Below are 13,566 nucleotides of genomic sequence, written 5' to 3'. Positions count from 1 at the left end.
TAACAAATAAATAGAATAGTAACAAATAGTAACAAACAGTAACAAATAGAGCCATAACAAATAAATAGAATAGTAACAAATAGTAACAAACAGTAACAAATAGAGCCAACTTAAGAGAGGGATGCTTCTTTGAACTTCGTAATTTTAAGCAGCTCTTTCATGCTTGTTAGAATTTTAATTGTGGGCATTCATGTTTCGGCAGACTTTACACATTAGAAGGAAAACTTGTTGAGAGCGGGGCCGAGTTGGAGAATGGGCAGTTTTACGTGGCCGTCGGCAGAGATAAGTTTAAGAAATTGCCTTACAGCGAATTACTTTTTGACAAGTCCACCATGAGAAGGTCCTATGGGTAAGTGTTCATCCTCATGGACATCTCCTACTTATGACTTGGAATAACACTGAGTATTATGCTGACCAACAGTATATATTGTATAATCTTCCTCATTGCTTAGAATGGAGAGCTTCTGTGAGATATAGATATATGTATATATAGATATATCTATATCTCACATATACATATATAATATATATATATATATTTTAACTTATTTATTTTTGCCATGATTGGAGATTGGAGATTTTTCTTTTTGCACAAAAAATTATAATTTTGGGGGAACTATGAAAGGCTATATAGCATTTTTAAACTATTCACTTATGAATTCATAGTAAATATATATTTAGTAAAGATTTATTTTGGTGAAGAAGATACAAGGCCGTGGGCTTCTATGTAGCATATATCATTTGAAGTTTTAATGATGTCTCTGCTGGTTAGCTAGACCAAATAATTTTCAGTTGGTGCCTATACAAACATCTACAAGTGTCAAAAAATGTAATATTTTACATTTCTTTTAATAATAATGGGATAAAAATGATATAATTCTCCTTGTGCAAGTAAGTAGGGCAGCAAGAGAGACTATAATTATTACACGCAAAATTTTAAAGATTGCTCCTTAAATTACACACAGGGCCCTGTGACCCCTTTTTCTCTAGGGAGTGTCATGTATTTGCAGAAGGCGCCTTACTTCAGCTGAGCAGAGGGCTGGCAGAGGCAGGCGTGCAGAGGCCTGGCCCCTCGCAGGTGGGGGCACCCCCTGGCTTGCTCACGATGTGGTTTTTTACCACCTGTGCTGCTTCTCCCAGACATTCTGTGGTCCCTTAGCTCTCAGAACCTGACTTTTCGTGACTGTCTTTTGCCAGGGTGCGTGTGACTTGCACAGAGACAACACAAGGTCACTGATTTTTCTCCATTAATTTAACGTTTGAGAAGCTTGATGGTGAGGCCAGCCGAGGGCTTCCAAATAAGTACGGGATGAAATGGACTTTTGGGGCGGTGTTTGCAGTGGGCAAGAGCACAAGGTTTTCCAGCACTGTAGAATTACTTGCCCGCAGACTTGTTGATGACCATCCTTAGCCGTCCATGATGTCAGATCTGTCACCATCTCTGCTGAGCGACACTGGATTCCCCTGACGTGGGCTACCGAGTGTTCTTGAGGGCGGGGAGAAGTCTGTAGCTCATGGTGGCCTCTTGCAGACAAATCAGTTACACATCTTCCTCTATGTGTGGGGTTCTTTTCAGAGGGGTCAATGGGTTCCAAGATAGGTCTCTCTCTTCCCTGTGTGGAACAACATTCCTGTAGCCAAAAAGAACTTTTATTTTTTATTGAGAATGACAGGTCTAGAAGCCCCCTTGAATATAAACACCAGTGTTTTGCCTTTCTGAGCTTCTGACATAGACACTGAGGACATTATGAAAACTGGATGTTTATTGTTTTTGAGTCAAGAGGAAACGACTTTTTGAAACGCATCCAGAAAGTTTGGGGATTTGAATAAAAATGCTACAGAAAAACTTAAGGTGATATTAAAAGTTTATAGGGAGCATTGATTATAATAGTTTCATGTTAAACACTGAAGATCTTTTGGAATGGACTTTGATAATTGTACAGTGGTCTTTGTGAAATCAGGAAAGTATGTGGTACTTTTTGTGAAACACCCGTGTCCCTTAGACAGATAACTTGCAGGTTGAGGTGACCAGTTGGGACGACAGTTATCTTGCATTCGGTATTATTTGTCAGTAACATTCCAATTTCTAAATTGCTGTTTGTTTCCACAGTCAGAAAGCCTCTTCACTACCTCCGATTGTAGGATCCAGAAAGTCTAAAGGGAGTGTAAGTATCAGCTGCTTTACTCATTAAATACTCTCTATTTCTTTGTGGTACAGGGAGGCTGTCCTCTGGGTTTCATTTAAACTTGAAGACATAAAACGTAGCTGCCTTGTGGTATATAAGCAATTTTGTGAGACAACACTAGAACTTTAATGTTACAGTTAAGGTCTTCAAAGTGAACTAACATTTTAAAAATAGAGGTTCCAAAGTAGGTATCTTTTTCCTTGTGTATAGACCTGATGTGACTGACTTCACGGTTGAAATCTGGGCAATGATGCATAAAAGTAGAGGATTAGGTCACATTTCTGGTCTGCTCAGTCTGGTTTCCTCTCTCCGACAAAGACTGAAAAAAGGGAAGTTTTTGTTAACTTGACGATTGCCTATTTTTTTTTTTATCTTCCTTTAAAAGACCGAGAATCACTCTGCCTCATTCCCTTTCGGAATTTTTCCCATCCATGATTGGTCCACATGTTTGTTAACTCAGTGAATGTCCATTCCTAACCTCTCCCAGGGGAACTGTGGCGAACGCGTAGTAGGTGACTTTGTAACCTGTTTGTATCTTCGGTCTGTGCCCCCTCACAGGGAGGGGTGTGACGCCAGGCTGCAGGTCTGCTGTGACAGGCTTTTCTGGCTGGGGCTTCTCTCTGCTTTTTCGACTGAGCCCCCGGACCAGAAGTGATCAGAATTGCGTTGACACCCCCAGCCTGCACACTGCCACCTGATTTAACTCTGCACAATTCTTCTGTTGGTATTTTGTGACATCGGCGACTGCTGGGTGATGATATGTCTCCTGATGATGATTTAGTGCCCCCCCCCCCAAACTTTTTATATATCATGCACAATTCTTTGGAAAAAAAAAACAATTTTGTGTGAAATAGTGCTGAACTCAGAATAACAAGTGACAGATATTTATGACCCATTCATGAGCTGAGGCTCTCAGAGTTGGTGACCAAGGTTTTGCCCCCAGGACCCGTACAATCTAGCTGAAGTGGAGAACAGAGCCTGAAAACGTCTTGACAGCGAGTATCTGGTGAGATGGGTAAATGTGAGGCAGAGGGAGTGAAACGTGTGTTTGCCAAAGTGCATGAAGGAAGTCGAACATGAGCCATGGCTTTGAGAGATGTTTGCAACAGGTGAAGGCTGATGAGGGGAAGAGGTTTCAGATGGACAGGATGGTGTGAGAAAGGGGCCAGGGTGTGCTCTCCGAGAGGCAGTTACGCAGGCTGTGATCTGTGCTTAAAAACAAGAAGGGGACCTCTGCACAGACAGGAGAAGGAGCACCTCCAAAGGCTCCCACAGAGTCCCGATGGCCCGCCGGGAGGGAGCTCACGTCCATGACCCCCGGGGACAGGGAGCTGCTCAGGAGCGTGTGTGGGGGCTGGTATGTCTGGAGTGGCAGGTGGTGGCCATTTCAGATGGCCTTGAATGTCAGAACCAAGAGTCTAGTCCTTATCCCGGAGTTGAGGGCAGCTCACAAAGGCTTCCTCGAAGTGAGAGTGTGAACCCAAATCCATTCTAGGAAGGTTGGATCTTTTTTGTGTAGAAGGGCTTAAATGGTGAGAGGCTGCGGATGAGAGATGTCTGTCACGCGGCCATTGCGAGCAGGAGCCTTGGCGTCCGGTGGAAAAAGAGCCAGGCCAAGGAGGCACCTGTTGCCCTTGAAGAGACGGAGGACTTTCTTGGTGACAGGACACGGGGGGTTAAGGAAAACTTGGAGCCAGAGATAGCTGTGAGTTCTCAAGCTTGGATTGCCTGGAAAATAGGGCGACACTGGCTGGCCAAGAAGAGGGCCGTCGCGGGAAGTGATGACCTGCCCAACTTCAAACATACTGAGTGGGGGGGGGGTCAGCACGAAACCCAGTTGGGAGTGTGCAGCTGTAACTGTGGAGATGGAGGCCTGACGAGGACCCGGGGTGACGATCGCAAGTCCATCCGCGTAGTGGTCATAGCTGGAGGACAGACCTGGCTCTGCTGTTCCTTCCTGGCACCCCGCGGGTGGCAGCCCTCTTCCTGCTGTTCCGGGGGGAGCCTGGAGAGGGCGCACGTGGGCCGCAGAGGACCCAGCCCCAAGGCAGCCCGACAGCATGGGTCTGCAGAGGAGAAGGGAGGAGAGAGAATGTTCCAGTGGCTCAAAGATCGATTTTAGCCACTACCGAAGCTAAGCAGAACCTGTGAATGTAGGGTTTGGAAGTTTTGTCCTCTCGCTCTTCTTCAGGATTTTGGGGCAGAATCCTCTTGTCTACTGGGCGTGTGTGGGCTTATCGACCCCCTCAATGCCGCTTCAGGAGTGGTGGTCAGACAGAGATCCCGGGGACTTCATCACTGACCCGAGGTCAGCTGAGAAAGTTGGCGTCAGAACCGAGACCATAACTCAACTCTTTGCATTCACAGTTAGCAGACTTTGGAATTATGTGCTTATTATTCTGAGGTTTGGAATGTCTACATTTTTTTTTTTAATTAAAAATGTGCAGTGTGTTTCCTGCTTGAAAATTCATGGGCAAGAGGCACGTCCGTGTAGTTTCCTTGTTCTCTCGCTTGTTTGGAAGTTACTTAGAATCTGTGCCGTGAATCCTGCTTCATTTAAGGGTAAATGGAGTTTCCTGCATCTCTGGCACAGAACAGAGCCCCCGGGAGATGGAGATGAGCAGAAAAAGACAGGGCGCTCTGAACGCAAGCTACACTTGGGGGAGAACAAGGTTCAACTAACAATTCCAGAAGTCGGTATATAATTCCAAGGTGTAGTAGGATTGAAAGAAAAGTGCAGAGTGGTAGGAGCCGATGATAGGAGGGCCTATTTAGGAGGGTCGGTCGGGATAGGCCTGCTCTGGGGAAACGACCTTGGAGGAAAGGCTCAGCCACATGACACGTGTCCTCATAGAAAGCAAAGACTCAGAATTATATTTCCACGCTCTGATGTAAATACAATACCAGTAGGGTTTGCCTCTTCCCACACACTGCAAGAGTGTTCTGTCTTTTCATCCGTCTGTCCGTCTGCTTGTTCAGATGGCCATCTGACACATACTTCTGAGCAATTACTAAGGTGCTCGGAGCCACTTTATTTTCAAATTTTTATTATTTTTTATTTTGTTTTTTTTTAAAAAAATTCTTTAAATTTTTAAAATTTAAAAATTTTTAATTAAAAAATTTTTTTTTTTTTTTTAATTGGAGCCACTTTAAAGGACTGGCTCGCAGTGGCAAACAGATCGCTTCAGACCTCCCGGAACCTTCCTTTTAGTGCTAGTGCGGTGGGTTGTGGTGGAGGAAGGGTGGCCATGGACACTCTCCACCTCCAAGCAAATGGACACATCATTCCACCTGGTGCTAAGCGCTAGGGGGAAAATGAAGCAAGGCCCAAATTGGTAGAAAATTCTCTGAGACCTTAATGACGTAAAGGAGCCAGTCCTGTAAAGTGGGGCAGGACCGGGAAGAGCCTCTGTGGCGGCGGCAATGGTCACAAAGGCCCTTGGTGGCTTCTTGGCAGGGGAGGAGGGAAGAAGAAGACCAAGTGGTCTGAGATGGGAGAGGCGCGTCGGGCCGGGTCTGTGGACTCCGAGCTAGGAGTTTGGATTTTATTCCTCGATGGGACACCGTCTGAGGGTTGGGAGAGAAGAGGAGGATGTTGGACATACACGTCTGAGGCTCACTGCGGCTGTGGTGTCTGCAGGGAGCGGGTCGGGGGAGAACCGAAGCGGGAGGCGGGGTGGGGGAGGTGGCTGGACCCAGGCCTGGGACGCAGGTGTCCCGGACGGGGTAACAGGCGAGATGGACATCTGTGACAGTTCATCCTAGAGGATCTTGTCACCGTGGTCTCTGACGGGCGCATTCACCCAGCAGGCGTTTGCTGAGCACATGTTACGTCCTGGGCACTTTGGAGTGCTTGTGGGGGAGGGAGGTCGTGAATGCAGAGAAAACAGTAAGGGGATGGATCGGACCTTCTAGAGCAGGAGAAAGACAAGCACGCAGTACGCTTGGTATTGATCAGGGATGAACCCGAACACATCCGGGTGTGGGAAGAGGCAGTAGGAGGGCGGTGTCCTCTGGGTGCTGGGGGCAGGCCGCTTCCAGGAGGCTGTATCCGAGCAGAGGGGCAGATGCGCCTGGCACACGCAGGCCCTCATGAACCTGGCGTGTGGCACGGGTGAAAGCCGGACGATGAACCCCACAGAGGGACCATCGCCCTGGACAATTCCAAAGTCACAGTCTTGGTTTTTTTTTTTTTAACAGAAGGATTATTTTTCTCCTGTCCTTTAATTAATTGGGTCCCCGGAGAACATGCATGTTTTTAGGATCGTTCACTGCTTGGCACCGAGTGGGGGTGTGCATGAAGGGGTTGGGGGAGACCTCGCTTGGGATGGTGGGGGCCACCCACGAGTCAGCAGGAAAGGCAGCCCTGAAATGCTGATTCAAGTCAGGGGAGATGCAGAACTGGATTTTTAGGAATTCGTTTCTGGCAAAGCTTTCTAGGAATTGCTGTGTTGCCTAAGGAAGGGGAGAGGGGGTGGGAGCCTGAGAGAACTTAGTGGGGAAAGAAGGGAAGGCTTCCAGAGCGTACGCAGGGGGCGCTTGCCGGTGGGCCAGCAGCACCCACCCCGTGGTAGGGAGTGTGGGTGGTGAGGGCGTTTCCCGGGCTCAGGCAGACCCTGGCAGAGCAGCCCAGGAACGGCCCTGTGCAGAGCAGGATGGCCCCAGAAAGCCGTTCCCTACCCAGACTCCTCGTGCTGGGGGAATCACAGATAGGAGCAAACGGAGGGTAATTTTAGCTTGGAGTTCTGGCCTTGAAAACAAAAGGAGGGTGGAAGTAGATGGTGTTAAAGTCTGTGGTGTGAAAACCACCCCCGACATCGGGAGGCTGCCCGGGCACACGGTGCGGGATCAGGGCGCCCCCTCGTGGAAGATGTGTAAACTCAGGCACCGTCGGAAGTCAAGCCCGAGTTCGTGGCTCTTCTTACCCTGTGGCCCTTGAATCTTGGCGATCTGTAGTTGACAGACTCGAATATTGTCATCGCTGAAGTTCTGGTAAAAACAAACAACTCTCCACATAGCACAGAGTCACTGTAAAGCGAGATAAATTCCAGATGCTCCCGAAGTTCCATTTTGCCTTTTGGGAAACTGAGTCCAGTGTAGATAAAAAGGCTTTTTGCGCACGAGCCGTCGCCAGAGACGTCAGGGAGAGAAATGCCAGCCTGAGTTTGGGGCCACGTTCCTGGTCAGGAGTCTCCCTTCTGGGTGCATCTCCGAGGCGGGGGCTCCTTTGTGAGGCAAAACCCTCACAACGTCCTCTTAAACTTGATGCTTTCCGGCCTCTGGGCCTTTGGCACGTGTCCATGGGGCTGAATGTCTTTCCTGTGGTCATGAAAGACACCTGAGTTGACAGGTTCATGTTGGAAAGAGCCTATGGAGCTCTTAAAAAAAAAAAAAAAACAGTTTTAATAAAGTAGGAGGGGCCGAAGGGGTCCTTTCAGTTTTTTTGTTGATTTGAGCAGAGGATTGCTAGTGCCGCCCCGTGCACTGCTGCGTATGGGGCAGGAAGCAGGGCAGTGGTCCAGGTCCCGTACCGGGTTTGGTTTTCTCCCAGGACACGCCACACAATCAGGCTGTTTCTTGATCGACTCTGCTTTGGCGTAAAGCCACGGTTTGTCACCTCCCGGTGGCCTTCTCAGGGAATCACGCCATGTAGTGAATATTTGCAGTGTCTTGGCATCAGGAAGCTTTTGTGTCATAGGAAAACCAGACCTGGGTAACCTTGAGAAAGTAAGTTCCCCTGTACCTGTAAAATGGTGACAGTAATACCGTATTTGTGTTAAATGGTATTTAGCACATGAGAAGTACTCATTAATACTGTTTTATCACCCTGCAAAGCTGTTTGAGAAAGGCAAAACTCCTTTATTTCCTATACCCCCAAAGTAGCCACAATTCTCCATTTATGTATCCAGGTTATAAGTCCCATGTGGAAGTCTCAAAAAAGGAAGGAAAACCCCCCTCTCCATTCCTTTGTCCTCTTACCCTCCACAATTTATTTGTAGACCAGCTATAATTTATATAATTAATTACGTAAATAAATATGAATCTATATATAATGTAACTATGTAAATAAATATGACTATAACTTATATAACTTGTATCTTTTTGTATCATTATTACATATTTATTTCATATTATTGACACTTTAGATGAATCAACTTTTTTTTTAAAGATTTTATTTACTTATTTATTTGACAGAGAGATCACAAGTAGGTAGAGAGGCAGGCAGAGAGAGAGGAAGGGAAGCAGGCTCCCCGCCGAGCAGAGAGCCCAATGCAGGACTCCATCCCAGGACCCTGAGATCATGACCTGAGCCGAAGGCAGAGGCTTAACTCACTGAGCCACCCAGGCATCCCGATGAATCAACATTTTTGTCTTTGTTAAAAAGCACAGGCATTTAAATTGTTTCCGATCTTCTAGTTACAAAACAAATTCCTCCCCTTCTTTTAGCTTAATGCTGGCCTCACAGAGCGCCCTGCGATCAGTCATGATTCCGTAACCCCGTGCATGAGGGTCCGTTACCAAAGCCTGTAGCGTTACTGGCATCCACCCGGCTTTCTCAATGCTCCAGAATAAGCCCTTTTGAGTGTCCTTATCAGAAACGGAGCAGATCAGCACTTCCTGCGTAGTCCGTGAGAGAGCTGACTTTTCAGGCTGTGTGAATCCCGGGCACAATTCCGCTCTGTCCTTGTCGTACACGGTTTGGGAAAACGCCTTTTCCCAGAGAGCCGTGTAGGACCATTCTGCCCAGAACCAGAGGCTCTCCCTCACTGAGCTCCATTTTACTTCTCGAAAGTTCCACAGCATCTCTGAACCTTCTGGTAGGCCTGCTGGAAGGGGGGCTGTGCTCGGTCAAGGCTTCCAAAGTTTCAGAATTGTGGGACAAATAGACATGATGGGAAAGAGACCAGGACAGGAGACCTGGAGGACGGGTGTGGACGCCCCACTAGAGTCACGGGATCTGTTTCTTCTGCCAGGCAGTCCATGACCTTGAGAGAAAGGAAAGAAAATAAGTGACGACTCTGGTTGCAGTTAATGCAATAATTAAATGGAAGCGTATGTTTAAATTGCAGTTGGAATGGGAAATTAAATTATGCAAAGGAATGTTATAGATTTGGACAAGTTTTCATACTGTTAATAAATCTATGCATAATTCATTTTCTTGTAGGCTCCGACAAAATAGCATAAATAACTTCATTTGTAAGGCTGTGAATTTTTCTATTCTTAATTGGGTGATGGCTAAAACCATTTAAATGCTTCTGGATGACTGAATATATAAATGTTTAAAATGAGCAGTTATAATAGGTTTCTAGGCAGATTTGTTTATTTGATAGTACTACATTTATTTTCAGATCCTAGCCCAGTACAGATGTTGCATAAAGATCTCACCCAATATGGTGTGAGCTGCCTATGATTTTTAAGGAAAGAGAAATTCACTCTTCTCTTGGAGAAAGCACTCTGCTACTCTTGGAGTGTACACTGTCTCACAGGCGCTGACTGGTTGTTTTATAAATGTTACCATTTCTTCCTCATGAGAGACCTAAAGGTGGGTTTGTTAGCCCACTCAGCTGGGAAGGAAGTGGTTAAAGAAGGCAGGATTTAGTCAGTCGGAGGTCCCATAGGTGGTTAGTGGCAGTGGAGTGGCTCTGAGCCATGAATTTTGGTCTCTAAAACTTGCCTTCTTTCTGTGTCCTGCAGCCTCACACCTGATGCACGCGAGACACTCAGGTGGGCTTAGCACCTGAGCGTCCAAGGACCAGGTTGTCCGGTTGGGAGGGAGGCTCTTGCTGTAGCAGTGGCGAAGCTGGGACAGAGTCTGAGCACACCTGTTCTTTGGGTGTTCACAGTGGCCACTGCTCTCATGGTTGTTACGTACCAGGCCCCCCTACCCTGCCCCAGGAACTGTTGCTGGGCTGGGGAAACTCAACCTCACCATCATCGTGCTGAAGAGCCTCCTTTGTAGAGGCAAGGTCTTCATTTCCAGAGGCACGTGGAGGCCACAGGCAACCACTGAACATATGCCCATGGGTGGTTGCCTTGCGGGAGCATGGTCTTGAGCTATCGAGTCCGTGTGGCTCCGGATTTGTGATTCACAGGGAGCTTGGAATCGGCAACCGAAGAGTCCGTGTTTGCGGACGTCTGCAAGGACAGCGTGTGTCTCCTTGTAGGATGACAGCTGCATATTCACAGCGGCCACTAGTTAAGAAAGTGTGTCTAGATTAAGTTTCCAGCTGAGGGCTGTCATCACCCTTCCTCATCCAGTAGATTTTCCTGGAAGTCACAGGAGGGAGAGAATGGTTAAGGAGGGAGAGAATGCTGGCCCCCTGGCCTTGGGCAAGACCCCACCTCTAAGCCTCATTTCTTCCTCTCCACAGTGGGCGAAGTGCCTGTCTCACGGTTGGGAGGATTGAAATGATTTTAGAGAAGGTCTGGTGTTGGTTAAGTATTCAGTACTTTTTAGCTATTTTTATTCTCATGCCTCAGCTAGGCCCTTCTCCTGGCCCCAGGAAAAGTTAATGTACATATTAAAACGGAGATTGGGGAATCCACAGAACACATCCATCTCCCACGTCCGCCCCACTGACCGCCAGTCAATGACTTACATCGACTAGGAGTCACTTGGGGATTTCATTAGCCCATGGTTGAGTGTCTGGTCTTCTGCCACTCAGGGAAATGATCGTCAATCCAAGTCAACGGTTGGATCCAGCGACCACACGTCCCCTCAGCCCCCAAAGAGGAAAGGGAAAAAAGAGGAGGCGAATTTGGAAAAACCCAAGAAAGGGAAACAGAATGTCAAGTTAAAGAAGTCACCACAAATAAGTCCGAACGGTGGTAAGTTTGTCCTCGCTACTATTATATTTTTATGGATTATCATCTGAAGGCTGTGATACGCTTTTAATTCTTAAATAGATCTGTTTGTTTCTCTGGACCCACGGAAGATACTCCTTATTGTCCTTAAGGAGCGTTTTCAAAGGAGACTCTGAGTAGGAAAGATTCTTCTGTTTTTCCCACAAAATTTCTGTTTATAATTAGAGCTTGTGTATAAGAACACGTGTTTTGAGGTAAAATAAGTTCTTGTGCTGGTCTCATATAAAAAAGGTAAATCTTGTTAGCCTTTTCTTCTACTGAAAGAGCTTGATTAGCGTGTTTACTAACTGCTGTTGACATTGGTCTCTCCTACTTGTGTATCTACGACCCGTGTCCACATTGATCACAGGTCACTTTCAGTCGCATATCCCTTTCTCCAAAAAAGATATTTTCCTAATTTTACCGAGAAATACAACAAATACAACACATCCAGTAAACTTTACCAGTAGGATGATAACGTGTCCCCAAATTAGTTCTGTCCAGGTAAGAGGGGCTGTAAAATAAGTTTTTAAACATTTTCATCAGTACGAGATTTGTGCGGTCAGAATTGTGAACTTGCGTGGGAAGACTCTCATGGGAACTTTTGGGAAGACTGGCTCTTTTCTGGTTTCATTCCACGTGTGGTGTCCGTGCAGCGAGCCCGCAGGGGTGGAGGGGTGGAGGGCTGGCTGGGCCACAGCCCCACGGAGGGACTGATTCTCCTTCGCCCCGGGATCCCCTCATACATCTGTCGGGGGACATGCGGGGCAGAGGGAGGTGGATGGGTGGCCTGTCGTTTCGGATTCATGGCCAGCTCACTGTCTTCCACTGGGAGCTTCAGTTTCTTGCGAAGTCGATGTGAAGAGTCACGTTAGAAGGACTGATACCGTGGGCCTCCCAGGGAAGGGGACACCTGAACTTGTGGGACTTCAGAGGATGTGGCAGGTGACAGGGGTCGTGGGAAAGCTACACGAGACCGAGAGGAACAGCCTGCGTGATGAACCAGTTACAAAGAGGAGGTGGAATGCAGGGGGATTCACATGGTTCCAGGGAGGGAGACCGGCTGGAAGGCGGGGTCCTGGTACAGCTCTGCGATGGACCTCGGGCAAGCCGCTTTTGGGGGGCCCATCAGTTCTCTGCAAAACGTGGGTTCATACTGAGATTTAGCTTGTAAATTTGCTTATCGTTAGGTCATATAATCCCTCGCAGATGACTATGAAACAGGGGAGGCCAGGGTCCACTGTGGGCAACGAATGTTTACTGAATGCACATTTTATGGCAGGTGCCAAGGGAACAGAGCTCGCCTGGAGGCATAGGCCATACCTTGAGGATTGAAACCCACAGAGGCTTTATTTTAATCCATGTACCAGGTTGTGATGCCCCCTTGGCTCTGGGTTGGGTCTTACTAGCTGTTGTATTTTTATTCGCAACCACTGGCACAAGTCTGATAAATAGGAGACACTTAATAAACATCAGGAAACGAAAGTTTGGAGGCACGAAATAGGCCTCTGTAATACTTTGAAACTTTTCACAAACATTTTTCTTTAAAGACTCTTGTAAAATGTGAGTTATTTTCTGTGAGGCTCATCTCAGCCTGTGAAAAATCCCCATTCCTCCTTCTGATATGTATATTTTAAAGTCTTGAGTTTCAGTAGTTGCTTCTCAGAAGAAAAGGGACCTTTCATTCTCATTTGCAGAAATTATGCCGAATGAGGTCACGTCCGCAGTTTCCTCTCGCACTGGAGAGGGACCTTTACTGAAAAGTCAAGTGATCAGTATTTTTGCTTTCGTAGATATTCTTACTTTTCAACAATGGTACCCGTGGGGTGGAAATAACAAGAAACATGTTATTAAAGTGCTCAGAAAAGGCGGAGGGTCATCACTGTTCTTCCCTTGTCTGTGGAGAGCCTGGCAGTTGTTTTAGATAATCGCCTATTTTAAGTGTCTGTTTTTCAGTGTCTTTTTGGGATGAGCAGAATGTAGGCTTCTAACTGCTGGACCTCTTTGGTGTCTTTTTTTTTTTTTTTTAAGATTTATTTGTCAGACAGAGAGAGAGAGAGAGAGAGAGAGCATGTGCACAAGTGGGGGTGAGGGGCAGAGGGAGAGGGAGAAGCAGGCTCCCCACTGAGCAGGGAGCCCAATGTGAGACCTGATCCTGGGACCCTGAGATCATGACCTGAGCCCCAGGCGGATGCTTAGCTGACTGAGCCACCCAGGCATCCCCTGTTAGTGTCTTTCAAGTGGCAGTTTGAGGGAGTGGACCCCCCCCCCCCACCCAGTAAGAAACTTACATGATCCAGAAATGTATGTAAGAGTTGAGATGAAGCATTTTGTATCTTTTCCTCTTTTTTTTTTTTTTAAAGATTTTATTTATTTATTTGACAGAGAGAAATCACAAGTAGTTGGAGAGGCAGGCAGAGAGAGAGAGAGGGAAGCAGGCTCCCTGCTGAGCAGAGAGCCCGATGCGGGGCTCGATCCCAGGACCCTGAGATCATGACCTGAGCCGAAGGCAGTGGCTTAACCCACTGAGCCACCC

General features: G+C 47.1%; 1 protein-coding gene across 3 annotated transcripts in view; it reads left to right on the top strand.

Moving 5' to 3' along the window:
- The window catches only part of DCDC2 (doublecortin domain containing 2), a 134,641-nt gene that overhangs the window by 43,564 nt on the left and 77,511 nt on the right, over positions 1–13,566 (top strand). For all 3 annotated transcript variants that reach the window (XM_059399541.1, XM_059399542.1, XM_059399540.1), the window contains exons 6-8: positions 203–349; positions 2,111–2,165; positions 10,853–11,015. In XM_059399541.1, coding sequence (XP_059255524.1) covers positions 203–349; positions 2,111–2,165; positions 10,853–11,015 — 365 coding nt within the window. The remainder of the gene's footprint in view (positions 1–202; positions 350–2,110; positions 2,166–10,852; positions 11,016–13,566) is intronic.

The sequence above is a fragment of the Mustela nigripes genome, chromosome 5 (genome assembly GCF_022355385.1).
Source record: "Mustela nigripes isolate SB6536 chromosome 5, MUSNIG.SB6536, whole genome shotgun sequence".
In the NCBI taxonomy this organism is placed as follows: domain Eukaryota; kingdom Metazoa; phylum Chordata; class Mammalia; order Carnivora; family Mustelidae; genus Mustela; species Mustela nigripes.
This window is presented reverse-complemented; position numbering and strand designations above follow the sequence as displayed.